This window comes from Condylura cristata, unplaced genomic scaffold, assembly GCF_000260355.1.
Source record: "Condylura cristata isolate star-nosed mole 26May11 unplaced genomic scaffold, ConCri1.0 scaffold00012, whole genome shotgun sequence".
Lineage (NCBI taxonomy): Eukaryota > Metazoa > Chordata > Mammalia > Eulipotyphla > Talpidae > Condylura > Condylura cristata.
Window position 1 is genome coordinate 38,006,311 of NW_004567113.1, and position 27,380 is coordinate 38,033,690.

The window sequence follows — 27,380 nt, forward strand, 5'->3', positions numbered from 1 at the left end:
GTGGGTCAGGAGAGGTCTGCCACACCATGTGGTCACCTCCGGGGCAAGCGGGAATCAAACTCATGCAGAAGTGGTTTCAGCTTCTTAGTGCAGTGCTTTAACCCGCTGCACCACCAGGGAGGGCCTCATTTTATTTTTTAAACTGAATGTCTTTTAATTTCTCTTCAATTCAGAGTTTATTTTCATGATAAAGGTGAGAAGTCACTTTTATAACCCAAAAAATACAGTGATACTTTCCTAAACAATGCAGAAAGATGAGACAGAGGTGCACTTACAGAGCTGCATGTCAGTCATGCCAGAACCCTTGCAGGGATTCCCAGGCAGCCTCACTCGTGTGTGAGGACGTGGCAGCTCTTGTCTGGGAGACCTGCCTGCCCAGCGGGGTCAGCCTTCCTGGAGGGGCGACTCCTGCTCTCAACGTGCCTGTCTGATTGTCTTTCTGGAGCAGACATTTATCTTCCTCATCCACCAGCCAGTGGAGGAGGACCACGGCCATGAAGATGATTAATTCAAGTCACTGTGGGGAATTTCATGGTAACCCTCTTCCATGGGCTTAGTTAGATGAGTTTCCATAACTTCTCTTTTCACAGCTTTCTGAAGCAGAGTTTTGAAAAATAAAACCACAGACTCAGCTGTTCCCCAGAAGAGATCTGTTTTCAAAGATAATCTCCATGGAGATTGACTGTGCGATCCAGTACTTGTCCATTCGATGTAAACCGTGTTGTTTCTGTCCCCATCTCCAGAGAGGCTAACATTGTCTTATCTTGCACTGAAATTTGGGCGTATATTTAATTCTGCATAGGACTTTAAGAAGCAAACATATTGAAATTGCTTGTTCTGTGTACTCATAGTTAATGATTTATTAGTTGAGGTTTAAGACCAGTTATGTGTGCATTTAAATGTGTTTATGTGGTATGTATTTTTAAAATCTTTAGTATTGTGAGGCATAGTGTAGTTAATCTCATTATCTGTTTCTTGCTTTGTCTTTTTACCCATAGTTCCTGTGTAATTTTTCTAGCCTCTTTCTCCTTAATTGGACTATTTTTAGGGTGGAATTAATAATTTGTATTAGTAATGACTCATTTCACATTTTGACTAGGAACTGGGATATAGCTATGTGGAACTGAATGCAAGTGACACTCGGAGCAAAAACAGTTTGAAGGAAATCGTTGCTGAATCACTGAATAATACCAGCATTAAAGGCTTTTATTCAAGTATGTGGCTTTTTGAACTATTTTTTTGGTTATGTAAGACTGACAAGTTCATTTTAATATTCACTAACTGATTTTGAACACTGCTGTGTGCCAGGCAGCCTGCTAAATCCTGGAGCTAATGAGAAAGAAAAGCCCCTGCTGTGACTCTCAGAGGTCTTTTTTGAAAACTCAGAAATTTCTGAGAATGTGATAAAAATGCCCAAGTGAAGGATTAAACAGTGCAAATTTACACCCTATCACGGTCACCTGAATTCTTGGTACTTTCAAAAGTTAAAAAAAATCACTGTTTAAAAGACGTTGCTCCAGAAATGTCACTTGGTTGGTGGGGTGTAAGTTGATAGAAGCTTAGAGAGCAATCAGGCAGTTTTTCTTAAAGTTAAGCAATACTTTCCTTCTAACTTGAAAAACCCCAATTCCTTGAATTTAGCAATTGTCATATATATATGCGAAGGACAAACACATAAGGATATTCTTTTAGTATGGTTTATAATGGCAAAAGATTAGAAGCATTTCATTTTTTTTTTCCAGTAGCCGTGATTAAATTACATATGTGAAAAGAAGTTTTAACCTTAAAAATGAGTTCTATCTCTACAGATAAAGAGATCACTAAAATATAGTAAAGACAAAACGCAGCTGTATGTTTTTAGACATGTTTTTAGTCTGGTAGAAAATCTCTGCAGGGACATGCAGGAGAGCATTCACACTGCGTCTCTGGGGGAGGTACTGGGTGCCGGGACGAGGAGGGGAGAATTTCTCTTCATTGCATGTTCTTGTGCCTGTTGACTTTTGTACCATGGCTTTATATTATTGGTTTAAAATGGATTATATATTTTTTTCATAAAGCAGTTATGCCTGAACAATTGTTATTTTGTTTTTGCCCCATCTGCTCTTCTCAACGTGGGTTAGGTGGAGCAGCCCATTCAATGAGCAAGAAACATGCACTCATCATGGATGAAGTAGATGGCATGGCAGGCAGTGAGGACAGGGGAGGAATTCAGGTAACGACAGCACTATATTGTTGGGGTTACTGTTGGTCCTTAGTTTAAAAAAATTTTAAGGATTATTAATGCCATGTTATTTATAGCAGTTGAAGCACGTTGATAAGGAGTTATTTTTGAAACCTAAAATACATTGTATAGTAGTACTTTATTATTTTTTTTAAATAATTGCTTTTGTGTTGTAAATTTGCCTCTTAGGAATTAATTGGGCTGATAAAACACACAAAAATTCCCATTATATGTATGTGCAATGATAGAAATCATCCCAAGATTCGTTCTTTGGTTCATTATTGTTTCGATCTTCGTTTTCAAAGACCTCGGGTTGAACAGATTAAGGTATGATGATTGCAGTTATATTCTCCACACTACTATAATTATAAAAGGGTCAGTTTTTAAAGGTGCTTGATAGCTACATTAAAATACTTGATAATGTTAACTTTTTAAATCCCTTTTGTCAATTTCAGGGTGCTATGCTGTCTATTGCATTTAAAGAGGGTTTAAAGATTCCTCCTCCAGCTATGAATGAAATAATATTGGGGGCCAATCAAGATATCAGACAGGTAAATTAAATATGTATTATGTGACAGTATGTGAATTTTTATAAAGTCAGTGCCTCCAACCTTTGGAGCAGCAGGGTCTTCCCATTTTAACAGTGTCTCACTTATGATTCTTTTAGGTTTTACACAATATGAGTATGTGGTGTGCACGAAGTAAGGCACTAACCTATGACCAAGCCAAGGCTGATGCTCATAGAGCCAAAAAGGATATCAAATTGGTAAAATACATCCCCACCTTTAAATTGCTTCCTCAAACTAAAGCATTTGTATGTATTAACTCACTTAATGAAACATCATTGATAGTATTTTCAGCCAGTGTGTATAGTTTACATTTAGGATTCTAACAGTTGTGACATGTACCTTATACTATCATACAAAACGATTTGACTACCCTAAAAATCTGTACCCTAGCTATTCATCTCTCCCTTCCTCCTGGCAACCTCTAATCTTTTTGCTATCTCCTTGGTTTTACCTTTTTCAGAATGTTGTCTACTTGGAATTATACAGTATGTAGCCTTTTCAAATTGGCTTCAGTAACTTAGTAATATGCATTCACATTATCTGCAATAATGCAGTGGCTGTTTTGTTAAATTTACATGGCTTGATAGGTCATTTTTAAGTGAATAATATTATTGTTTGTTAATACCATTTTATCCACTCATCCACTGAAAGGGATCTTGGTTGCTCTCTTTGGCAGCAGTGAATAAAGTTGCCATAAACATTGCTCTGCAGGTATTTTCAGTGGGTATAAATTTTAATTTCATTGGGGGCTGATTACTGGGTCATCCTCCTTTGTAAGATCTAGTCAAAATGTGGCAAGAGTATGTTTACTTATTTATTTTAATAAAAGAATGTTTAACTTTGTCAGAAACCATCAAACTGTCTTCCAAAGTGACCACCATCTTACTTTGTGTTTCCCCTCACCCGAATGAGTTACTGTTGTTTCACATCTGTGCCAGCATTTGGTGATTATTGGCCATTCTACTAGGTGTGTCCCTGTTTCTTTTTAGGGCCCATTTGATGTTGCCCGGAAAGTATTTGCATCCGGAGAGGAGACTGCTCATATGTCACTTGTGGACAAACTGGATCTCTTTTTTCATGATTATTCAATAGCACCCCTTTTTGTCCAGGAGAACTATGTACATGTGAAGCCTGTAGCTGCAGGGTAAGTGCTCTGAGCTATTAAGGGGTAGAATTAGTAAATTGCCAGGACTTCAAAGGCCTCTGAGAGGAAGGCATGTGGGGTGTTGATGGTGGTGTCATCTAGATTCTTCTTTCCTGCAGGGGTGACATGAAAAAACATTTGATGCTTTTAAGCAGGGCAGCAGATAGCATATGTGATGGTGATCTGGTGGACCGTCAGATCCGGAGTAAGCAGAACTGGAGTCTGCTGCCCACACAGGTAAGCTAGGGGCTCTCCTTCCAGTGCAGACCCTACTTTCATTACAGAGAAGAAAATAGCTTCTAGTTCCTGTAATTATTTGAAATACCAGTTTATGTATGGGTTATATGGTAAAACTGGAGCCTGTTATAAATAGATTAAAAATAGTCAAACCTTATTCATGTTTCAAAATGTTTTTATGTAAATTTGTTACATGGAAAGAGGAATGTTAGATTTTGTTCATAACTAAGATTGAGTCAGATTTCATTTTTGTTCAGTTTTGCTTTAAGAATCCTTTTTTTTTTTTTTTGTTATTCTTGGCCCTTCCAGGTGGTTACTCTTCAGTGAAGACATGCAGCTAGGGCCTGTCAGCAGCTTTTTCTGATGCATGAATTCTGAATTTCTTCTTCCTTGCTAAAGAGACAGCTTAAATTGGCCACTTTATTTAAGTTGATCTCTTTTACTCAAAATGACATAAATATTCATATTTAAGAGTGTTATTTGTTCTTAGAGTTTGCATATTTATACAGTATTATTATATAATAAGGAATAAACTTTCAGAAGGCCTACTCTTATTTCTGCCCGTTACGTTCATTTTATGAAAACTAAAAGACTCATTCTGGATAAAAAGAATCCTTTCTTTTATGTTTTAAAGTGTTCATTTTTCTTTACCTAGTAATTGCACCTTTGGGCATTTATTCAAAAGGATTTTTTTTAAAGTAAAATAGGAAGAGTAATAATTTATCAAAATTAAAAGTTATAAAAATAATTTACAAAAATATTTTATAAAACATTAATTCATTAGCAAATAGGCAGAATCGCCATGTCCAGCAATAGGAGAATTAATTTTTGCAAATACTCTGTGGGACATTATGTAGCCTTTAAAATGATGTGGTAATTTTCACAGTGCCAAATTATTCACTGATAATTAGACTTTCCATACTTTGAGTCACCTGTGCTGTCGTAGCTGACTGCTGTCAGTCAGTCATATCACTGTTAAAGTTTCTTCTGCGCCATTGCTTGCTTGAAGTAACTGGTATGGTGTTGACTGAGTTGGCAAGATGCTTGCTCTAAGGACCATAATAAGTTTTTAGATCCATCTAATTTTTTCTAAAATTAGCTGTTTTTTTTTCTAGGAGAAGTTTCCCATACCAACAGATCAAAGACAGAGGGAAGGGCCTTACTTAGTAAGCCCTAGGGTTTAGATCACTGGGGCGAGGTTGCTTCATTTTCCAGACTCTGCTCGGGAACCAGAAGCTGCTAAGGAAGCAGCTGATAGCACATTTAAAAACTGGACTGAAATTGCCTTTTTCCAGGCTATTTATGCCAGTGTTCTTCCTGGAGAGTTAATGAGAGGGTACATGACCCAGTTTCCCAGCTTCCCGAACTGGTTGGGGAGACATTCCTCTACAGGCAAGCACGATCGGATTGTTCAGGATCTAGCTTTGCATATGAGTCTCAGGTAAGCACTGTCACTTCATGGCTGGCATTTTATTGTAATGTATTTAGCCTTTATCCAATACGAATAGCATGACTGAAAGATTGTGTCTCAGTTTGGTTTTATTGCCAACTGGAGAAATGATGCTAGGTAAAGTTCCTCATGTTTGTGAATTTTAATATCCATCATCAGTGTAACCTTGTTTTGTTGTTACTAGTGTTTTTTTTTTAATGTTTTTTTTCTTTTATTTATTACAACGTTTACTTTTACATCATTTTGCACATTTTTTTTTTTCCTTCTCGATTGTAATCCCCGCGGGTTTCCCATCACCAAATCACCCTGTTACTGGTGTTTTAATATGGGCCATGAGAAAGGATTGGCTGATGGAAGCTACACTGTTGGCTTTGAACATGGTGAAGGGGTCAGGTGAAAGGCCGCTTTTCCTTGTTATTCTTCTCAAGTCACGCTGAGGAGCTCTCAGTTCTTTTTCTGGCCACTGCTTTTTAAAGGTTGCTAGTCCTTCAGGTCTAGGGATGTCTCATTGATGCTCCCACTGTACTCAAGTAGATTTTGAGTACTGGTCTTCTGTGTTCTTTATGGCAGTCCTCTTGTATGACTGTCTCCTTCTCTTATTAGTCTGAATATTTTTGGGGTAGGGACTATGCTTACTCATCTGGCACATAAATCAGTCAGTGAATGTTCTTTCTATCATCCTTGAGACCTCTGCTGTGAGATTTACCATTGTAAAAGTAAACTGAGCTCTCCCTACTTAATTTTTAATCTGATGAAATCACTGAAATTTTATAGGCCTCAGATTATCTTTTAAAAATCGAAGTGTGATTTTATCATTAGTTTTTAACCTTTTTTGGTTCATAGTTGCCTTTTTGAACCTGAAAGCTCTTTAGTCTTAATTTCCTCCCAGCGCACTAATGCACACATAATATGTTAGAGGGATTACAGATTTCTTAAGGTTAAGAACCATTGAGGTACGTTAGACTTCTAAAGATTTAATGTTTTGTGATTCTACTAGAAGGTGACAATTATATAACAAAATGAAAGTGAATCCTGGCAGAGGTTTCATGATTTTCTTGGCATTGTGCCTTATGTGGGCTCATTACTAGTGTGCTTGACTATGGCAGACTGAATCTGGAGGAAATGGAAGAAGCTAAAAGAGTGTTTTAAATTTTTTTTGCCTAGATAATAAAACAGCTGTGGGGTAACATGCTAGATTTTGCATCGGGATAAAAATTGTGTGATTTTCTGTGATTCAGATATTGTTTAAGGCAGGAGCATGGTCTGTAGGTAATTTTTTTTTTTCTGTAGGTAATTTTTAAAGGGACTTTTTATTTCTGATTTTCATCTGGGTTCTGAAACCAAAGGTTTTGAGGTCTCGTTTGAAGTGCACACACATATATAGTTGTTTGGTGTGAAGATACAGGGAAACAAGACAGCATTGATTTAGGATGGCGGTATTGGAAATAGTTTTGTTCAGCTTGTCCTTGACTTCAAAGCAATCACATTTAAGGGAGAAAAAACTGATTCCATGGTAACAGTCTAGATCTCTGTCGCTCAGATACTATTTCCCTGTTCCCCCCTTGGTCATTCTGGCCAACCTCTTGATTCCGTATCAATATTCTCTGCACTTTTCTTAGACTTAGAACTGAAGATTTCATAGTAATCATAGGAATTGTGAGGAAAACATTCATGTGTAACTTTTAAATTCTCCTCAGGGACCATAAATGTTATGGACTCCAAAGTGACAGTCTAGTGGGAAATCTCTACTTTTAGTAGTTTGGAACTTGGAATGAATAATCTTTGACTCTAAGAAATATGAACATACAGAAATACTATTGTTACTAGGTCTTAAGAGTAGGGTGGAAATAGCACCTCCATTTGTAGTTTTCATTCATTGATCTGGGTGAGTAGAAAATGACAGTTGAACACGGTGGTGTGACTCCATTACCCCAATGGTAGCACTAGGGTTTTCCATTGAGCCATTAAAGGTGGTTGAACGCTATTGGTCAGCTCCATGTTGTTATGCATACAATCCCTTGAATTGGTGGTAATTTGCCTTTGACTGCAGGTATGTCTCTCTTGTTTTGGTTTAAGAACTTACTCCAGCAAAAGGACTGTAAACCTGGACTATCTGTCTCATATAAGGGATGCACTGGTACAGCCTTTGGCTTCACAAGGGGTTGAAGGAGTACAGGATGTTGTTGCTCTTATGGACACATACTGTTTGATGAAAGAAGACTTTGAGAATATCATGGAAATGAGCAGCTGGGGAGGCAAACCCAGTCCCTTTTCCAAGCTGGATCCCAAGGTAAGTTGTGTAACTCATCACTTTGTGATGGCTAGATGGTACTAGGAGTACTTCGACGCTGTTTGAGATGCTGTAAGATTTCCCCCCACCCAGCTATGTAGCATGTTACTTCCCATGGCCTAAGTCTTCTGCAGTAGTACTAGTAGTACTAAGTAATAGGCACAAGTTAAAGATACTAATGTACTTAGTATCTTTGCGATGACAATAGACTTCCGGATTTGACTTTATGATTTGTATTTTTATCTTTGCTTTATGCTGAATAGAAAAGCAAGAAGTGAAATCTGAGGAGCAAATATAAATGTAAATAAATAACCCTATAAGGTGAGACATGAGCTTGGGAGGTAAAAGTGAGGTGCTGGTGGTAATGCATATGAAAAGGAGAGGATTTCTTGTCTCATCTCTGGATTCAATATTCCATCTGGAAAATATTGTGTAACATTGTATTCCTTCTCTATATAGTGAGCATGACAAACTCGTGACAGAACATGAATATATATCTTACCTCACTCTTGTGCCTACGACTTGATGCTCTTTTAGAAGACATTCTCTGTGGGTTGCCTTCTCTAGGGTTTTGACCTGACTTAATAGTTAAGGAGTAAAATCTCACATTAGACATCACTGATAGAATACAAGGATGAATTCTATAATTACGTTTAGAATTCTGCTTGAAATTAGTTAAGGCTTTTTAAGTTTAGTATTTTGAAGTAACCCCTATTATTTTAATGTATTTTGTGATAAAGGGAAACTTAATTTACGTTGTACTTATTAAAAGCCTTTTTTGATTCATTAATTCACTGTCTAAATTTGCCTGTCACTTTTATTAATTGAAGTAACATTGCATTAAAACCTCACTTTGTAGAACTGTGGAGAGCACTGTATAGGTAAAAATGATTTAAAACCTTTTTTTGACCTGCCTCAATTTTCCAAATCATGATTTTTTTGAGCCATGTGTTCTATTAAGATTGTCTTGGAAATACGAAACTTTTATATGAGAAGATGCATATACCTACCCTTGTATCTATATGCATAAATATTTGGCACATAATTTGAAGGGACTTTTGGGTGCTCTCAGAACCTTTAGGCTTACAGAAGGCTGTTTGGCAGTTAGACTGTTTTAAAGCACTCCCTTTATTTCTTTTCCTTTAGGTGAAAGCAGCCTTCACAAGAGCTTACAATAAGGAAGTTCACCTTACTCCATATTCACTTCAGGCAATAAAGTCTTCCAGACACAGCACAGGGCCATCTCTGGATTCTGAATATAGTGAAGAGTTAAATGAAGATGACTCACAATTGGATGAGAAAGACCAAAGTGCTGTGGAGAGTGATGCTATGATCAAGGTAGTTTTTGTTTTTTTAAATTTATTCATTCATACAGACTGGGTACAGGCCAGAGGAGCAGGGGCAGTGAGAGGATTCACCAGAGACAGGGGTGGGGAACAGAACAGGCAGATCGACGAAGTACACTGCTGAGGGGAGCAGTGGGCGGGTCAGGAGAGGTCTGCAGCGTCATGTGGTCACCTCCGGGGCAGGCGGGGATCTAACTCATGCTGAAGTGGCTTTAACTTCTTAGTGCAGTGTTTTAACCCGCTGCGCCACCAGGGAGAGCCGATCAAGGTAGTATTTTAAGCTCCAGACCCGAAAAGCTGGGATACTCCCTCAAAATAGTTTATCTTTTCTATTGTGTGTAACTTGCCTCCTGAGATTAATCAGGATCTTATTAGTAAGTAACAGAACAAGCTGAAAATAACTGTGATGTATTTTCTTCCTCACATTGGAGATGTAAATTTCACTTTTATAACTAGTTTTCTTACAATAATGGGAACCATGTAGCAAGAAAACAGACCAGTATATTGATAGATTTATGCTCCGTTAGAAAAAGTGCCATTTTTGTTTGGTCATTGGTAGTTTACCCACAGAAACATATTTTCAAAAGCATTTTCAACTGTACTGTATGCTTTTCTATAGCCATTGGACTGTTCAGAGCAAAATATCCTTACACTCATTTATAGTTGCAACCCAGTATTTACCATGGGCCAAGGCAGAGGATTCCAGTCTGAATCTTTCTATCATTTGAGAGGAGATGCTTTTGCTCATTGTTGCTGTTTGATGTATGCAGGGACGGGAACAGTGGGCTTCTCCAGTGTCTCCCGTCTTAGGTAGGAGTGAGGATGTTTAGTCTCTTTGACAAACTGTGTCTAGAGCTCTAACTCAGACTAAAAGGAAACTCATCATGAAAACATCACCTTATTTGTACATTGCCTCTGTCTTTTGTCTTTCCTAACATACCTGTGTTCTAAATCCAAGAAACTGCTTACATGGGCAGTATCCTTTAGTTTTAGATTCTCAATATCTTCTCAGGTTTTATTGCCTTTCAAAGGCTATAACTAGTACAGTTGTTATTGGAACGTAAGCCCATCAGGGGTACAACCCTGATGTTTACAACCACTCTTCTTTATTAACTTGCAGGAAAAGATTTACTATAGACATTTACTCAAAAACAACAGCAATTAACTATTTTGTATATCTCCCTCCCCACAGAAAAAGACCAAATCTTCCAAGCCTTCAAAATCAGAAAAAGATAAGGAATCCAGAAAAGGAAAAGGAAAAAGTTCAAAGAAATGAAACTTTTCGCTCTTGTCAGCCACTTTTTACTCACCTTACTGACCAGTCTGGTTGGTCTAGGATGCCTTTTTTTTTTCTCCAAAGGAACCATGTTTTAGCAAAATGGGACAGTCTAGGGATTCCATTGTAAGCAAACAGTGGTACAGCTAGCAGGTTATAAGCAGTAGCTAACATACACCTCTTATAGAGGTTGATAGGACTGTTTGGGTCCTCCATTGTGCCCTGTTGATAAAATGATTGTGCTTCAAAATGATTTTGTATAAACAGAACTAGAAACTGCATGTGGGCTTTGTGGTCAGGTTTTAGTTAACTTTTATAGGCCTAAGAATTTTTCCTAATGGCCTATTTTATATAGGACCAATGCCATTTTTTTTTTTAAGGTAGTTACTACTATGTGGTGAAATTTTGTAAATAAATTATAATACAAAACATTCACCACCCAGAATTGGGTATTCTTTGTATATTGTCAAATATCTTGCAAAATATAAATGAGGAATAAAAATGTTCCACATGATACATGTACAAATTCTTTTTAAGATAGCCACCTTGTACAGTAAAATATTATGTTGGTACTTTATATTCCTTACTAGTTTGCAAATGACTAGATTAAAAAAAGCTAATTATATTCCTTATTAACCATTTATATGAAACATCTTTGGCAGTTGAAGAGTCAGAACTTGAATTCTCAACTTGTTTATCTCTGAATGCTGACCATATCTGTTATGAATAAAATTTCATGGAGAGGCCTCTGTTGTTACTAGAGGTTGTGGGCGGCTGCAAGGTAATCCAGACTTTCTTATCTTCCAGAATCAACCCTTTTGTTCACCAATAGGTTTTAGGTTGGGTCAGATTCTGTCTGTGACTTGGGCCAAAGTGAACACTTGTTTTTATGTACTTTGTTAGCTATCTGGTCCTGTCCTAGGAGGGAGTTAATAAATCCTACTACAGCCCATAGCTGATGACTCACTCAATTTAGCTGTACTGTTTTTTAATCTTTCAGAGGTATGTACTATTTTTTGCAAGGTATGTCCTAAAAGGAATGTAAAATCAGGATACTACTCCCTGCCTTTAAGGAACTTATTTGGGAGGAGAGACATAAGTGTACTTGCCAATGTGAAGAATGTCTTTCATATAGATCAAGTTCATTGTGGGAATAAACTATTGCCTCAAATTTTTGCCTACACAGCCATGCTCATCTTTTTGTTAAAGTCCAGCTTGAAACTTCTGCTTCAGTGAAGATTTCCTTGATTGACCAGTGGGGTGAGCAGTTACCTTAATGTATATTCTTTCCATTGCTTTTGGATATGTACGTCATGTCTGCCTCTTTGCTGTACATATCCCAGGAAAGTGACCACAGTCTTGTGATAGCCAAAACAGTGAATAATGTCCTCCATTTGTTTGACTTTTTAAAAAAATTATAAATGTTTAAAACACAGTTGGCATGGGATAAAAGAAATAACTTTTAGGATGACAGTTTGGGTCTGGTTGATTCCTCTGAATCCCTAATGAGCAGGTGTGAGAGGGGTTAGGTATTAGTGGTTCCACAACAGTGTGGATGTTGGGATTAGGCTACCTAAAACAGCTTTATTCTTCACTTTGTTAAATTAGAAGTTTCCTAAACAAAATTAGAACTTTCCTAAACAAGTTCTGGCTAAGTTTCGCTCATGAATGCCAATAGCTTCCAAAATCTAATGTGCTTAGTTAACAGTGCCAGGCTACTGTTAAGGCTGGGAGGAGTTTAATGATGATGACTTTTGTGACTTACTAAAGCCTGTTCCTTAACCAGCCTTTCAGGAGGAAGAACAGATCATGAGGCCAGAGGCACATGTACGTATAAATCCTCTGGCACTTTGTCCACTCTAGGCTAATGTGTTCGCAATATTTAGGATGCTGCTGTCTGTACTGTAGGCGAGGTAGGCTACATGACTCATTTCTTTCTGCTGCTCATATTTGGTAACTTTGGATGGCAAGGAACCATATACTTATGTGAGATTTTTGGTGTTTAGGAATTATTCTACTTGGTTCAGAACTGGCACTGTTAACATCACTGCTGTCTACACTTTGTATGTCCAGGAGAACATATCTAGCCAACATTTTTATTTTAAAGGAGCTATTTTAAAATATAAAAGTTAATATAAAAGTTATAATGCTGAATATTTACAGTTATGTCATAGGTTACTATTAACAGTGCAAGAGGAAAATATACAAAGTACAATAAGCAAGTGAGGTTATATGTCACTGTTTTGCATTTTCCAGAAGTTGATAGTGGTGACCTGGAGGGGCCATGTTTATTTTTCTGTATCCAGGATGGACCATCTCTGAATTCACCAGGGTAGGAACTCAACCTTCTGTAAAAATGCTTTCTTCTCAGGAACATTATATCTAGAAAGGACAAAAAAACAATTGGCACTTACTGATGCTTGTGTAAAATGAGTCAGTGATTAGTTTACTTTTGAAAGTATCAATTTATCCCTAAAGCATATCAGCAGGTAGCTATAATATGGCTCAAGGCCCCCAACAAATGGGTAACTGTGTATAGAGAAAGTCTATAGAATTTGGAAAAAAACTTAAGTCTTAACCATTTTAGTTCTCCTGAATGCATATGGCTTTTCAGGCCAAAGCTGTAAGGCACAGGATAGCTAAAGTTGTCAGAGCTACTGGAAAGGTGACTGCTTCCTCTACATGTAAGTGTTAAGCAAATATCAGATTCTTCCTGTCTATTAGGAAAATACAGAATCTAGTTTCTAGAACAGTGGAAGCAAGGGAAACGTTCACTCTTAATTTTAATGAACTGGATTAAAAACACATGTGATTTGATAAAATGGCCAAATATCTTGCCACTTTAACTTTTGAAAAAATACTTCAAAGGCAGATGGCTCAAATCTGATGGAAAGCTGTGTGTGCTCTACGAGGGGAGAGCACGCTGGCACGTACCTGCACGAGCGCTTCACTGCTCCACCTCCGTTCGCAGGTACTGGGTACAGTCTGAGATTTTTTTCAGTTGCGTAACGTTTAATCTCTCTGAACACATCGGGCATGTGCTTTCAGTGTTCAGCATGCTGTTTCAGAAGGCAAAGGTGGAGTAAGTAGGTAGTATCTCTCTGGGGGGTATTCCCATGTGAAAACAAATAATCCTGTCTTTAATTCTTAGTACTATTTATCAAGCACTTTTAAGGATTAGGGATATTCAGTCTCAAAGACTCATCAGAGATCTTTAAGCACCTGAAAGCCCTGCTTTTAGATCAATCTATGCGACTGAGTGAAACATACATACATCTTCAGTTCTGAGTACAGAGCAGGGAAGCTGCAGTGTGGACACACTGTCCAGTCGTCCTTCAACATGTGTCTACCCTGGGAACAGCAAGCAATGTAAAGTTAGCCTAACTATAATCCATTTATGAAATTGTTAGTATTTCACTCTCTATAAAAGAACAAATTTTGTGACATTACCTATTTACCCTTAAAATAATGTTAACTTAGTCACATCTGGCATTTTCAAATTTTCTAATAGGTCTTACATAAAAATCACTAATAGTAGTAGTAGATGTTCCAGCATGCTCGTGTCATACACCGTAAGGCTTCTTACGCGCTCGCTTTTTAGGTGTGAGCAGGTAAGCTGATTGCACAAGGCTATATAGTAAATGGCGGAGAAAGGATTTGAGTAGTTGGCCTCTTCTGGATAGTCACCTCATTACCGTGTGCCTTGAATATTGAGGGTTGAGACTGTTTCAAAAGTGAAGAAAATGTTGACAGACCTCAAGTTTTTCAGGTGGGTTCTAAATAAACTTACAGTTGCGATGCAATACGGGATGTTATTTTTACATCCAGGACAGAGGAGTTCACACTCTGGGAGGAGAAATGCACAGAATGGACATGGGGTTGTGGCTTCCTCTGTTTCTGATGTATCAGGTCTCCTGTGAGGAAGAATCACATGTCATTTCAGACAGCACATTATTTTCCTTGTAAATGAGGGTCCTAGGTATGGTGTTCTTAGTGAAAAGGTAACATCTTTTCAATTTCCCTATACTTCTCTCTGGGATGGGTGTGGTGTGGCGAGCAGGGACCATCTCCGCTCTAGGTGACAGAGGGTTCTGGTGTTGGCACCCGGACACCAGCCCTGGATTAAGTCATAGCTTGCTTTTTGCTGCAGGTCCTGCAAGCAATGATTGTGTTCAGCTACATATTTTCTGGTCACTGCCTACCTGACCATTGCTTCGATCTTCTTTTTGTATTTGGCATCTATTTTGTTGCGGTACTCGGGCCTCATCAACATGGCTGCGAAGCTGAAGGCAGAGTTCTTCAGGCCTGCTCTGTGGCACTCGATCACAGTTGACGTCAGGATGGGAACAATGTCTGCAAACACAGTAGGGACGGAGGGCTCAGTGCCTCTGGGCACGACGCGCTCCGCTCTGAACGTGGCCTTTCTGTTTAACGAGGAAAGGGCCGGCAGCGGACTCAGCCAGCTGCTCCTTCAGGTGTCCTCCCCTGTTACACTAGGTTTGCCTTTGAACATTTTCATTCCCACCAGCAGTCATGAAAATATCTGTCCATAGAACACTCCATTTAGAGAACAAGTTGGTGAGTAGTGGCCATCTCTCTCTTGTATGGCCCATAACTCTCTCTTGTATGGCAGGGTTTTTTTTGTTTTTTTTTTTTCTTCATTTTTAAATGGTTGAATTAAAAAATCAAGAGAATAGTATTTTGTGACATGAAAACCGTACAAGGCTCACTTCAGTGTTCTAAAGCCATGCTGGGATGGCACATGTCAGCACAGCTCACTGCTGGGGGCGAAATACGAGCTGTGACCCTGCGAGGTTTCCAGGAATGGGTGCCTGGACTCCAGGTTCCGACCATGCACTTTTTTCTTTGAAACCTTTCACACTATTGTTGAGTTATACAAGTTAAAGCTAGGGGGTATGCCACCCCCCCATTATACCACTTCATGGAGTGTGAGAGTTAAATGAATCAGTACGTGTAGAGGTGGCGGTTTTCATGCACAAGTGTGAATGGCTCTTCTCGGGGTGCTTACGTGACGGGAATTTGCTGATGTTGTTGGCCACCCGGATAAGCATGCGCGCGCCTTTCATGTGATCACCATTCTTCACGTGAATCTGAAATGACATGTTTTACTCTGTAGAGGTCGACTGACCTTAATTCAGCTTTTCTCCTCTCAAATGAACAACACCTCGATTGTGACTGAATGGGGTCATCATGAGCAACTTGCAGCCTTCTGTTCTCAAATTCCCCTCAGGATCTCTCTTATTCTCCTTCTAGCACAATGGCCTCACCCTTGGTCTGGGCCACCTTTTTACTTTGCCCTGGGCCACGTGACGTGAGTTCAAATCCATGGTCCACCTCTTACTGGACATTAGGGGGGGAGACCTGGAAATGATCAGGCAGAGGATGGGGTGTTAAATGAGGTGGTGGGGGCTGCAGGGCCTGTGCTGAGGTAGCCCACAGCGGCACCACGGTCTATTTTGTCTTCAGTGAATACGACTGATTATTTAGAAGGCAAATATCACAGTGTTCATAGTTGTATCTGGGTGATGGACTTAAAGGATGAATGACTATTTAAATTTTGCCAGTTACTGTCTTTTTATATTCTGATTATGCATTAAACTGGAATTATATAAAATCTACCTTAGAACAAATAAACCGGCAAGCTCTGCTAAAACAAAATGTTTTTAAGTAAATTTTCTGGGAGCAGATAAAACACATCCTTCAAAAATCAGAACATCATGAAGAGATGCACACAGAGACGTTTCCTGCCCCTCATCTCTGCTCCATGGGGCTTGCTGCCTCTGCTCCATGCCTTGCTCCCTTGAGGAAACCACTTCTAGTTGGGCGGGGGTGGGGTGGGTATATTTCTAATTATATTTTCTACTGTGCATTTTTTTTTGACACACAGGCAGCATATTGTATAGTTACTCTGTGTCTTGCTTTTTTCACTGAACAGTATAGGAACCTAGGAGGGGCCGGCAGCAGCCTCAGGGGCCTCACCTTAACTAGGATGTAGCTGTGTAGGATCATGAGGTTGGTGGCCATCTCAGAAGGGATTTTGATCTTCTGGGATTTCAGCTCTGCATACATCCCGAAGAGGACATCGTGTGCGTTCCGGTAGTTCCCTTGAAACAAAGGTGATAAAATATCACAAAGGATGAGCTCTGACACCTTCTATGGCCCCTCATTTTACAAGGGGATTTTGTTGCTCAGTTACTAATGCTATCTTAATAGCTTCTTAATAAAGTAACCTGAATGTTCTTCTTCCGTAACTGACATCCAGCTAGTCCCTCAGGGAGAAGATGGGGGCTGTCACCCGAGAAATCTTCCTCAGGGCTCCACCTGATTCAAAAGGCCAGTGGGTCATGGAGTTCTGAGTCTGCTTTGGAGTGTTCCGACTTGGCCCGCCCTCTGCGCCTGCCGTCAGTGCTGAGCAGACCGTCATCTGTGTGGTAGTGCACTAGGCCGTGTTCCTTCCAAGTGTTGTCTGACCCTTTGCCCCCAAGCCTTAGTGATCAAGTACAAACTCCTGAGCAGTTGACAGGTGACTTCAGCACCGGAGGATCGCCTTCTCCTGGCCCTCCTCTGGGTCAGGGTCGACGCTATGACCTCCCTCACTGCTCCAAAGCTATGCAATCTCCAACCCCCAGGACGAGGGGGTCCCTCTCCTGGTGCCCTTATTAACATTTCTCTTTCCACTCTAATACTTCCCTTCCAATAACCTCTGGATCTACACTCTCCCATCACATCATGAGTCTTCTGCGTGCTGAGCTCCCAGCACACACCTGACAGGTGTTAGATAACAAAAGCTGAATAAAGTAGCAACATTTAATTCTGTATTTATGAACATTAAAATAATCAGCTTGTGAAAGTAAGTAAGGGTCATCAGACAAAATCTCTGATTTGATAAATATGTACAGAGCGTAACTGGACATATAATAAAGAATGAGTCAACCATATCACTTGTCATTTTCTAACGTCTTTCACGTCATCTTGCTAAGGCCAAACACACGGGGTGCGGAGAAGGCACGAAGGGGTGCTGGGTGGAGAGGTCTGGGACGATGTCCACAGATTGAAACTCAGGCCCAAGAGGAGTAGGGGAAATGGAGCCCTGTGAGTGGGAGACCGTGTCCGTGGGGTCAGTCTGATGTGATGAATTCCCAGACTTGCTGAAACCTGGGGATGGCTGTCACCGAGTATTCTGGGTTCAAAACACACCTAGGTTAGGGATGGGCTACTCATTTCTGCGACGCCGGGGAGCCCCACGCTGCTGACTGGGAGACAGGACCGCCGTGTCCTACCTGCACACTGCTCTTCCCTGGCGATGACGATGGCCGTGCGCGCGGCGTCCTGGTGCTGCTTCAGGGCCATGTACAGGCGGAACAGGTACTTGGCGTCCTACACAGACGTTAGAGAAGCGTCACCTCTTCCTTAGCTAGGGGGAGACGCGCCTGAAGTTTTGTATTTCAGTTAGACTCACATTGCTTTCCAATAACTAAGGCTTAATACTGCTTTTAAAAAAATGAGTATTTACTTACCGAGTAGCTCTTCAGAGTTTACTTGCCAGGAAGTATTCTAGGTGTGTGAGACATGTTAGCACATTTAAACCCTCCTCCCTTCCCTGGGGAGAACCATGATTGTGGTGCTGATTGCATTGGTAAGAAACAGAACCCAGCAGGACCTTCCCAGAACCAGGATTTGAACCACAGTGGCCTGGCATCAGCATCTGTTCTGACCTTTACTTCAAGTCTCATGTGCTTGAAAACAAAATGTTATTTTTATGTGATGTAGCAACTTAACACACTTTCGCAAATTTTTACCTCTATACATTTCTCTGGCCTGTAAAATTCTCTTTGGCCTTCGACCTTTTCCATTCTTAGTCCTTTTAACCCTACACAGATTCACATCCTTGAGGCTGTGTTCCTGAGTACTGGAATACTGAGGTGGCCTGGGACAGCTGAAGGGCCTGTATTCTGTGGCAGGTTAACTAGGCTTCCCCGGGGATTTTCTCTCATTGTCTACAAAGGAGGCTGGGGACTGGGCACCAGGATCTCTAGTTCAACCCCAGCTGGGCGGGGCCGGCACTACCCTGGTCATCAGTGCCTTGAGTTTCTTCACGAGCAGATCTCTCCTCACAGCAAAAAGGAGTGAAAGGAGATGGATTTCTGCAGGAACCCAGAGTCACACATTTTGCAAACACACTCAATGACTTACCGCTTGCCCCTGTATCTACAGAGAGCTAACTGTATGCCAAATAAGTTTTTGAAATACGAACAAAAAAGTACACTCTGATTTTTAGGGGTGAGCTGCTAAACTCATAGCTAATACTATGAACATTAGTCCTAGCTCCTCGTATAAATAAAGCTTAACATTGGAGGAAAATCACGGATGGGGAGGGTGGTTATTCAGAGGGACGCAGCTATTTCACTCGTGGCCTCAGAGCAAAAAGCACATTTCAGCCTCTGTCCAGGTGACTGAGGCTCACATTCATGGAGAAAAGCGGAGTCTGACGTAAAAGCCATGGTAGGTAACAAAAAGAAAATCATAACTACGATTCTGAAAAGGCACCTTCGGCACACCGTCGCTCTCGCCCATGAGGTGGTCTATCAGCTGACTGGTCAGCAGCTCATCTTTCGCCTGGCCGACCTGTTGAGAGAGAGAATGCCAGTAAAGTCAGCATGAAGTACAGAAGAATGGGGGAAAGGACAAGCTACGAGAATGGAATTAAAACATGAAAAATACTAGAGGTGCCAAAGCATGGAATAAGCTCAGGGTCTCCATTTAGTTGTCACCACTGATGATAATCCAGCCATAGGAGTTAGTTTTTTAGTTGCTCTATCAAAGTACTGTTGTTTTTGCCTTTGTAACACAAATTTCTAGGAGGTTTCAGTAAAAACGTTCCTAAGCCAAGTGGCTGGGACACCTAGAGCGTAAGCTCTGGAGCCAGGGTATTGCCACCAAGTACCCCCTCCCCCGCAGGGGCACTGGCTCACGCTGTGTAATCTGAGGTGGAAAGGAAGGTGGGGCCCTGGGCGGAAGAGAACAGGCAGCTGGAACGTGGGCCTGGAGATGTGGGTTGAAAGCCCCCTCCATAAAGGGCAGGTTAGATCACTGAGACATGAGATCATGTTGACCAGGAAAGAGAACGGGCCTTACTGAAGGAGGGAAATGGTTCGTGTCAGTTTGTAGGAATAACTACCACAAAACTAGGACGCTGAAGAGTCTCATGTCGGTAAGAGGTGAGCCGAGACCATCACTGGAGCCGGCCACGCCACCCTGTTTGCCACCTTAATGAAACAGAAGCCTCCGGAAGGTGATGGAAACTGTCACTGGGGACAGTGCAACTCATGACCTCACTTGCTTCACCTCAGGGGGGAGGGCAGGGAGGTAGCTGGAAGTAGCTGTGCTATAGACAAAGGGTCGGTCAGACTTCTACACAGGAGAAGAGCGAAGCTGTGGGTAGAGGCACACTCAGAGCTGCTGCGTCTCCACAGTTCACTGCCTGGGGTAGTTGACAGCCAAAGACGTTGAGCTTTCATAAGCCTGTTGCCTCTGCTAAAAGGAAGGTGTGCTATAGGGAAACAATGGGGAGCTGGTGGTCTTGCTGGCTTTGTGGGTGGCTTTGGGTGAACAACCCAGTACATAGAAATTATTGACAAGGGTTCTGGAGTCCATCTGCTCAAGGTAAGGTCAGCTATGTGAGGAGAATGTTTGGAAACCCTGCACTAGCATTAAAAATATGTAAGATATTCTGATCTAATAACCAGACGCCTGGATATATGCCCAATAAACCTGAGCGGTAATGTCCACCAAAAGATGTGAGGAGCTTCAGAGCAACTTCATTTATGATTCAGTCCAAATTAGAGACAATCCAAACACCCACTAGTCGATTAATTCCATAATCGCATGGTGGAATATGGCAAAGCAGTGACTAAGAGTGAGCTGTGCTACGTGCAATAACACGCGGTTGCAGATGTCATGCTGACTGAGAGAAACCAGCCATAAAGCAGTGCACGTGCGTGACTCCATTTCTAGGGCGTTCATGAACAGGTAAAAGCCATCTGAGGGTAGAAGCCAGAATTGTCTTCAAGGCGGGAGGTTGACAGCATTCTGGGGCGCTAGAACTGCTGGTCTGGGTGGGGGTGCTGGTGTTCATGTGTGAAAAGGCTGTATTGTATGCTCAGGATTTGTGAAATTTACTGTATGCAAGTTACACCTAAAAGATTTTATTCACCAGTGAAAAGGTGGGATGTCTGTGATTCGCTTTAAAATTGTCCAAGGGAAGGGTAGAGATGTGAATCAGATGGGCCAGGCATTGGCAGCTGAGGAAGTCACAGGATGGGCACGTGGGAATTTATGACATTTTTTCAGTCTGCTTGTAGGGAAACTTTAAAAAGGTTTTTACAAAGTGGTACTCTCAAGGGTTTCATGATAGCATTTACTCACAGTTTCAATTGCCATTTCTATTGCCACATTGTCTTCTGAGTTTGGACACTTCAGGAAGTGTTTGAGTGCCTGAAATGAGAGTTGTATAGCAGTTAAAGATCTTCAAACCACCTTCATACTGGAAAAAAGTTTTCAAAATACAAAGTGATTACAATTTGTGGAAATATTTTAATCTCAATTAGGGGCTTGAATAGCACTGGTCCTTAAAATTATTTTTAAAAGTTGGGTATAGACGGCTCTCCCTGGTGGCGCAGGGGGCTAATGCGCAGCACTATCAGCTAGCCACAGCTGCTAAAGCTCCATTCGGCCAGGGAGCTGACCCACATGGCGCGGCGGGCCTTTCCTGACCCATCTGCTGCTCCCGTCAGCAGTGTACTTTGTCAGTCTGCCTGTTCTGCTCCCCACTGTCTCTGATGAATTCTCTTACCACCCCTTGCACCTCTGGCCTGTATCCCATCTCTGTATGCATAAATAAATCTTAAAAAACCACAAAAACCAAAAAACTGGGTATAGTTTAATAAAGGAGGATCCATTTAACGCTCTGAAGAATTTTAGTTCTAGTTCTGACTCTTGAGAAAAATTAAAAATGTGCCTTCATTCAGCAGGAAGATTTAATTCTTTTCACTCATTTATTCATTCAACAAACATTTACTGATGACCTGCTACTGTGTACAGGAGACTGCTACATGCCATGGAGAAAAGAAGAAGACTGATGTGACGTCTCTTTATTAGGTACAGTTATTGAGGAGACCTGTGATGTGATGAAATTAGGAATCAATGAAGTCATACCCGTCCAGTTTCTGAACACCACAGCATCACCCCTATGAAGAAATTCAAGGCTATAAAAGCTTAAAAGACAAATGAACAGGATAGCCTGTTGGTTTTCGAGGTACTTTAAAGGTTAAGATAAAACATGGCGATGATCCTCAGGGATCATCATCATGGGAAGAGGACTTGAAAGATGGACAGGTCAGTGGGAGTGGTGCAGGGAGCTGAGTGTCCCCCAGGTAAGCGACTTTAGGTGAAAGCAACAACCATTTGGGGAACAAAATGAAGATGAGTCGCAGGGAGAGAGTTTATTGCAAACAGGGAAAATGAAAACCATTACAAGAACCTAAATTGAGGTGACCCAGAGTTTGGATTAAATTGGGGGTTGCTGGAATGAGGAGGGACAGATGTGAGAAACCACTAAGGAAGAATGTGATTGGTAAACATTTTACAGTTGAATCTGGGAGAACAGAGCTTTTAGTATTTCACAGAATCATTCCTGCAGAGTCCAGTGGATATCTCCTAGACAAATACTAACCCGTGAATACTGGCCACACAGCAGGAAGAATTTTCCAGCCTGAAGATGTCTTTTTTCTCCTTCAAAATACAAGGCAATGCTTTGGTAGTCCTCAGTAGTAGTGTCTTCAGAACCTACAACAAAAGTGCAGAGTCAAATCTCTGAGCAAAACTCGTTTTCCTTTTATTGCTAACCTGAAAATAATGTCTAGAAACAGGTGATCCAATAATAGGTGAGTTAAAACGCTCAACGGCCAACGTGACTGGTACAGCAGCCTGGTTTCAGCACAGAACAATCCATCACCTTCACCCCACACATCAACTCGTCTCCCTCTTCTGTTAACACTAAATGGGAAGCCGGAGAGCTGATCACGAGGGATTGTAAGGGTCTAGGCTGCCCTTCCACGGGCCATTCTGCAGGTCTGCTCACCTAGAGCGGGAGCAGCTGTGACTGCCATCTCCTCCACGGTGGTGGTTTCCGCACCGGCAGAGACAGAGCCCAGCACAATGCCAATATAATCCACCCCCACTTTCTCAGCGCCTGATTTTAATGATAGTCTGTATGTACTTGTCACAAAAGTAAGGGAGGTAATATTTAAGTGGTGCTATTGAAAGCTAACATTTTTCTTTTTGAGGCTTAAATATATTAAAGCGCAGAGGAAAGAGGGTCTCAGAGCTGCTGGCCTTACAATTTACTGTTGGTATTTACTTGTGGGAGCCGGAGACCCAGGAAGGAAACCAATATAATAACAGTCCTCTGCTGGGGCCTTCCTGGTGGCAGAGGGATTAAGTCTTGGCACTTGATCAAGCTATTGGCAGCCATTGCAGCCCAAGTTCAATCCCAAGCCAGGGAGGTGACCCGCATGGCACAGCAGACTTCTCCTGTCTCACCCTTTTCTGTCCTCAGTAGTGTAGTTCAGCCAAATGCCTGTTCTGCTTCCCTCTGTCTCTGGTGAATCCTCTCACCCTCCCGCACCTCTGGTCTGCACCCCAGCTCTTGTATGCATAAATAAAAATAAACCTTAAAAAAAAAAAATAAGACCTGCACTGCCCAAAGCAGAGGTGACAAACAGGTGGAGGCAAGCGTGAGTGCTAACTGAGGACAAGCCTTCTCTTTAATGAACCCAGAACAACTTAAAGGCTTGAGGATAATGGTGATTTGTAATGTTGAGATGATGTCACCTGTCAAGATAAACCTTGGAATTCTAATGTGGTTTTGAGCTATACTTTTTTCTTTTGATTTTTCTTCAATTATCTAAATGACTTCCTATTAGAAGATGCATTCACCTATTTCTTTGCAGACTGAAAAAAGTACCGTCATGAATTCCATCATCAATTCTTATGTTTTTTTTTTTAAAAAAAAATATGCATGTATGCAAAAACTGGGGTACAGGCCAGAGGTGCAGGGGCAGTGAGAGGATTCACCAGAGTCAGAATGGGGAGCAGAACAGGCAGACTGACCCAACTACACTGCTGAGGGGAGCAGCAGGTAGGCCAGGAGAGGTCTGCCATGCTATGTGGGTCACCTCTGGGGCTGGGGATCGAACTTGTGCTACAGTGGCTGTAGATAGCTTCATCTTGCTGTGTCTTAACCCACTGCACTACCAAGGAGGTCCTCTTATGGTTATTTTGCAGAAAAGAAAAAAAATAATTCTATTTGAGGTACCATGAATAGCCAAATTCATAGAGAAAGCAGAAGCATGGTTATCTGGGACTCAAGGAATTCTTATTTAAGGGGGACAGAGTTTTCGTGTAGGACAAGGACCAAGTTCTGGAGATGGGGAGAGGTGAAGACCACACGACCACAGTATATCTAATACAACCACACTGTACACTTCAACACGGTTAAATGGCAATTGAGTATTATTTATATTTAACCATAATTTAAAAAACAGCACCACAGTGTTACGTATGACCCATAAAAGAAAAATAATTATATATTCTTAATCTGCAACTGAATTTTTAAGATTTATGAAAATATTTGCTTTTGAAAAAATCATTTTACATTCCTATCACCTACATTTTGGAAGCTGATTTCCCCACTGGATGAATCATAGCAGGATTCAGGAGAAATCTGGTCTCTTGGAAAATACCCCTCCCCCCAGCCCCTAATTTTTGAAAATGGTCTTTCTGTAATTCCATCTCACCTTTGAGCTGACAGTAGGCTCTTTAAAATATAACAAGAAAGGCCCTCCCTGGTGGCGCAGTGGGTTAAAGCACGGCACTGAGAAGCTAAAGCCACTTCTGCATGAGTTCGATCCCCGCCTGCCCCGGAGGCGAGGCGTGGCAGACCTCTCCTGACCCGCCCGCTGCTCCCCTCAGCAGTGTACTTCGTCCATCTGCCTGTTCTGCTCCCCACTCTGTCTCTGGTGAATCCGCTCACCACCCTGAGCCTCTGAGCTGCACCCATCCCAGTTCTGTATGCATAAATAAATCTTTAAAAAATAAAAAACAAGAAACATACAGATGTGTGTGTGTCTAAATGACATACGTGCATGTGCTTGTGGTCCGACAGCTGCTACAGGTCCTAACCGTGTCGCGAGGACAGAAGTCCATGAGGGAGATTAGGGAAACAATGCTAATTACCAATAATGTCCGCATAGATCTCCATCTTGTTGTGCTGCTGAGCCAGGGTAAAAGCTTCATTATTACATTTGGACATAACCAGAAACTGGATGGCAGACCCGTAGTCACCCAACTGTAGGAAAAACCTGAGACAAAGCACTTTAATTAGCTTGATTTTCATGTAAATGTGTGATTTATACAATAAAATTGTTTTCAATCATAAGAAGATACTTAAATTTCAGGTAAACTGCAGTTCTACAGACTGCTTCTGTGTGAAAAACACTCAGCCATTGACCACAACAGACTGAATTTAAACACTTTGAACTAGATGTATATATGTGTATATATGTATGTGCATATTTGATAAGGGGAGGCGGGGCTTTCTTGTATACCTAGTTTTTGGAAGTCCAAAACACCAATGTGCATGTTACCTGGCTACCATTTTGGCTCCCTCCAGGGACTGGGTCTCTCTCACAATACTGACGGCCTTCTCTGGATTATTGAGGTGATCCAGGTAGATGCGGATCACGCTGTTCCATTGTTTGGCATTTTCGTAAGCCACAATAGCTTCTTTGTACCTGTGAGAAATACTTAGTTCAGGGCCTCCCTGGTGGAGTAAGGGGGGTGAAGGCTCAGCACTATGACATTATCAGCAGCCACTCCACTCCGCAACTCAGGCCTACACCCCAGTTCTTATGGCATAAATCAATCATTAAAAAAAAGACTTAGTTCAGACAAGCTTTCTAAACACTGGCATGTTTGGGGAGGAGAGAGCAATGCCAGTAAACGTCTGGGCACCTTTTTACTGATAGTGCTGGTTTATTCTCTTTTCTTTTAAATATATATTTATTTTTCTTAAGTTGAGGTGCCACTGGTTTATAATACTGTACATGAATTTAGGGGACTAAAATCACATTTATTTTTCTTGAACTTCATATTCCTTCATTAGAAAAAGACCAGGAACCATCTCGCTAAAATACGTTCATTTTAGGGGTTTAATAAGCTAACAGCAAAACAGCAATATTGAATTGTGTCATCTGAACCATAGCTATGTAATTTTTTACATTTAATGTTTTTATTTCTTTTTGAGTGGGAAGCTTATTAATAGTAATGTAGGCTAATTTGAAAAAACAGATTTCACATGTTTAGTTTACAAGTAACATGAAATGTTTGCCTCTTGACCTCCAGATGGAGCTCAAGACTTCAATTCCCTCCAGCTTTCCAGCTCTTTCCATTTCAACACCACCTTTAGTGTCTTTTTCTCAGGTTAGGTTCTGAAGGGAGTGGGTAAGTCTCTGAGTACATCTATCAGATAACCTTGCAGAAGCTACAGGCATTTTTGCTCCCATCAGTCATGTGTGATGAGAGCATTTTGACAGGCTGGTTATTAGTTGAAAACAAATTTCTCCCTATATGAGAAGTTAAAATGATAGACTGTTACTTCAATTACAGTTAGTGAAGCAGAGCTGTTTCACACTTGCATGAAATACAACTCCTGTGTTTTCTGGGACTCTTTCTGGGCTTTAGTCATCTCCTCCTAGCATCCTTGAGTTTCTTACATTAAGTTGCAGAGAAGAACTTCATATAGTAAGGATATGCCCTACCCACGGCTACTGCAGCTGGGTGGGCTTCTTTACTTTCCCCTTGCATCCTTAAGTTATCCTCTATACTAAAATGACTACCGTTCCATCTTCATGCCATATTATGAAAACTTCAGCTTCTGGGCCCTCCCTGGTGGCGCAGTGGGTTAAAGGAAGGCACTGAGAGATGAAGGCCACTTCCGCATGAGTTCGATCCCAGCCGGCCCCACAGGTGACCCACATGGTGCGGCAGACCTCTCCTGACCCGCCCGCTGCTCCCCTCACCAATGTGCTTTGTCAATCTGCCTGTTCTGCTCCCCACTCTGTCTCTGGTAAAGCCTCTCACGGCCCCTGCACCACTGGCCTGTACCCCAGTTCTGCATGCATAAATAAATAAATCTTTAAAAAACAACAACAGGACTCCCCCTGGTGGCACAATGGGTTAAAGCACTGCATTATGAAGCTCTCTAAAGCTACTGCAGCACGAGTTCCACCCCCAGCCAGGGAACTGACCCACATGGCGCGGCAGACCTCTCCTGACCCGCCCGCTGCTCCCCTCAGCAGTGTACTTCGTCGATCTGCCTGTTCTGCTTCCCATTCTGTCTCTGGTCAACCCTCTCACCCACCACTCCTCTGTCTTGTACCCCAGTGGGCTGCAGATGCCAGAGGCTCATTTCTCCAGGTTACAGTACATTAGATTGGTAGAAATTCGAGTAATTGCACAGACCTCCCGTCCGCCTCTTTAGCTTTGGCATACTGCAGGTGAATCTTTGGAGAAGAGACATGCGGCAGGAGCTCGCCAACTTTTGCCCTAGAAAAGCAGGTGCAGAAGGACAGTGTCAGCGACGTGTTCACTTGGAGAGCAGCTTCTTCATTTCTAGGCTTCTGAACTCAGCCTATAGGATCTTTCCAATTGACTGGCTTTTCCTGACAGACTACAGGGGAGGACAGTGGGTGCTCTGGTGGTGAGAA

At 41.4% G+C, this 27,380-nt stretch overlaps 2 protein-coding genes across 3 annotated transcripts in view; one reads left to right on the forward strand and one right to left on the reverse strand.

Moving 5' to 3' along the window:
* RFC1 (replication factor C (activator 1) 1, 145kDa) overlaps window positions 1-12,570 on the forward strand; it is a 62,868-nt gene extending 50,298 nt beyond the window's left edge. For both annotated transcript variants that reach the window (XM_004681348.2, XM_004681349.2), the window contains exons 15-25: window positions 1,100-1,214; window positions 2,121-2,212; window positions 2,411-2,548; window positions 2,677-2,772; window positions 2,889-2,987; window positions 3,780-3,934; window positions 4,054-4,171; window positions 5,467-5,612; window positions 7,698-7,911; window positions 9,058-9,249; window positions 10,450-12,570. In XM_004681348.2, the coding sequence (XP_004681405.1) occupies window positions 1,100-1,214; window positions 2,121-2,212; window positions 2,411-2,548; window positions 2,677-2,772; window positions 2,889-2,987; window positions 3,780-3,934; window positions 4,054-4,171; window positions 5,467-5,612; window positions 7,698-7,911; window positions 9,058-9,249; window positions 10,450-10,533 (1,449 nt within the window). In that variant the 3' untranslated portion in view covers window positions 10,534-12,570. The remainder of the gene's footprint in view (window positions 1-1,099; window positions 1,215-2,120; window positions 2,213-2,410; window positions 2,549-2,676; window positions 2,773-2,888; window positions 2,988-3,779; window positions 3,935-4,053; window positions 4,172-5,466; window positions 5,613-7,697; window positions 7,912-9,057; window positions 9,250-10,449) is intronic.
* Window positions 12,571-12,670: 100 nt separating this feature from the next.
* The window catches only part of WDR19 (WD repeat domain 19), a 51,908-nt gene continuing 37,198 nt past the window's right edge, over window positions 12,671-27,380 (reverse strand). The window contains exons 23-36 of the mRNA XM_004681489.2: window positions 27,136-27,219; window positions 25,260-25,406; window positions 24,850-24,974; window positions 22,286-22,398; window positions 20,980-21,048; window positions 19,102-19,179; window positions 17,835-17,931; window positions 16,534-16,658; window positions 15,563-15,644; window positions 14,736-14,886; window positions 14,324-14,447; window positions 13,808-13,884; window positions 13,468-13,592; window positions 12,671-12,915 (exon numbers count right to left, since the gene is read on the reverse strand). Coding sequence (XP_004681546.2) covers window positions 13,481-13,592; window positions 13,808-13,884; window positions 14,324-14,447; window positions 14,736-14,886; window positions 15,563-15,644; window positions 16,534-16,658; window positions 17,835-17,931; window positions 19,102-19,179; window positions 20,980-21,048; window positions 22,286-22,398; window positions 24,850-24,974; window positions 25,260-25,406; window positions 27,136-27,219 — 1,384 coding nt within the window. The 3' untranslated portion in view covers window positions 12,671-12,915; window positions 13,468-13,480. The remainder of the gene's footprint in view (window positions 12,916-13,467; window positions 13,593-13,807; window positions 13,885-14,323; window positions 14,448-14,735; window positions 14,887-15,562; window positions 15,645-16,533; window positions 16,659-17,834; window positions 17,932-19,101; window positions 19,180-20,979; window positions 21,049-22,285; window positions 22,399-24,849; window positions 24,975-25,259; window positions 25,407-27,135; window positions 27,220-27,380) is intronic.